The 1,260-nt window shown below is 68.2% G+C and overlaps 1 protein-coding gene across 1 annotated transcript in view; it reads left to right on the top strand.

Annotated features, from left to right (window-relative positions):
• The window catches only part of SPTBN4 (spectrin beta, non-erythrocytic 4), a 26,518-nt gene that overhangs the window by 6,384 nt on the left and 18,874 nt on the right, over positions 1–1,260 (top strand). The window contains exons 15-16 of the mRNA XM_025213054.1: positions 27–152; positions 883–1,085. Coding sequence (XP_025068839.1) covers positions 27–152; positions 883–1,085 — 329 coding nt within the window. The remainder of the gene's footprint in view (positions 1–26; positions 153–882; positions 1,086–1,260) is intronic.

Below are 1,260 nucleotides of genomic sequence, written 5' to 3'. Positions count from 1 at the left end.
TGTCCCTGCAGCAGTGGCTGCAGAAGCTGGAGCTGGGCTGGAGCAAGCTGCTGCAGCTGTGGGAGGCGCGGCGCGAGGTCCTGGTGCAGGCCCACATCTTCCAGCTTTTCCTGCGCGACGTACAGCAGGCCCAGGCCTGTCTCTGCAGCCAGGTAACTCGTTAGCACCCCAAGCGATTAACACAGGGTGATCATTAGGCTTCAGGGCGAACGGCTGATTTCTCCTGTGCTGCCAGGAGCTGCTAGGGGCTCCCGAGTACCGTATTTCCCCATCCACATGTGCCAGGAGCTGCCGAGTACCGTATTTCCCCACCCGCGACATGTCGGGGGCTGCCGAGTACCGTATTTCCTTGCCTGCAACGCACCCGTGCCTCAGCATGTTGCAAGGGCGAAGCCAAAAGAGGCCTCGACTTGGCAGCCGGGTGCAAAGCCGGGGCTCGTGCTTCGGCTCCATGGCGCGAGAAGCCTCAGGACCGGATCGTACCGCGTTTCCTGCGTGCAACACGCATGCCCCATCCTGGGGGGACGAGGGCACGTGGTGGGCGAGGCAGCATGACGGGCGAATGGGCATTTCCTGGGTGCTTGTGGTCACCTCGTTATTGCCTTAATTGGCTGCTTTTAGCGACTGTGGGGCTTGGTGGAGCCCTTGGCGCTCACCGGGGCTGCCCGGCTCCTCCGCAGCGGTCATTGCCCGTTGGCATGGGGATGAAGCGCCACGCAGCGTCCATCCCCGGACTCCTGGGTTCCCCGGCGTGACTGAGTGATTTGGGCACCTCCCTCCCGGGGCCCTTGGCTGGCAAAGGAGGGTGGGGGCTGCTGGGCAGAGCAGGGGGGGACGCGGGAGCCCCGACTCCTGGGTTCCCTCACCGCGGCGTCCCCGCAGGAGTCGACGCTGGCCGGCGCGGAGCTGCCCGACACGGCGCAGGGGGTGGAGGCGGCCATCAAGCAGCACCGGGACTTCCTCACCACCATGGAGCTGCACCAGCAGAAGACGGCGCTGGCGCTGCAGGCGGGCGAGAGCCTGGTGCGCCGGGGCAGCCTCTACCGCCCACGTGTCGAGGAGCACATGGGAGCCCTGCGGGCCAAGTAGGCAGCGCCGGTCCCGGGCACGTCCCCGGCGGCGGGCGGAGGACATCGGGGTGCGCGGGGGCAGCCTCTACCGCCCACGTGTCGAGGAGCACATGGGAGCCCTGCGGGCCAAGTAGGCAGCGCCGGTCCCGGGCACGTCCCCGCCACCCCGAGCGCCCCCGCGGCGGGCGGC

This window comes from Alligator sinensis, unplaced genomic scaffold, assembly GCF_000455745.1.
Source record: "Alligator sinensis unplaced genomic scaffold, ASM45574v1 scaffold1667_1, whole genome shotgun sequence".
Lineage (NCBI taxonomy): Eukaryota > Metazoa > Chordata > Crocodylia > Alligatoridae > Alligator > Alligator sinensis.
The sequence above is the reverse complement of the archived record's forward strand: the minus strand, read 5'-3'. Positions and strand labels throughout refer to the sequence as shown.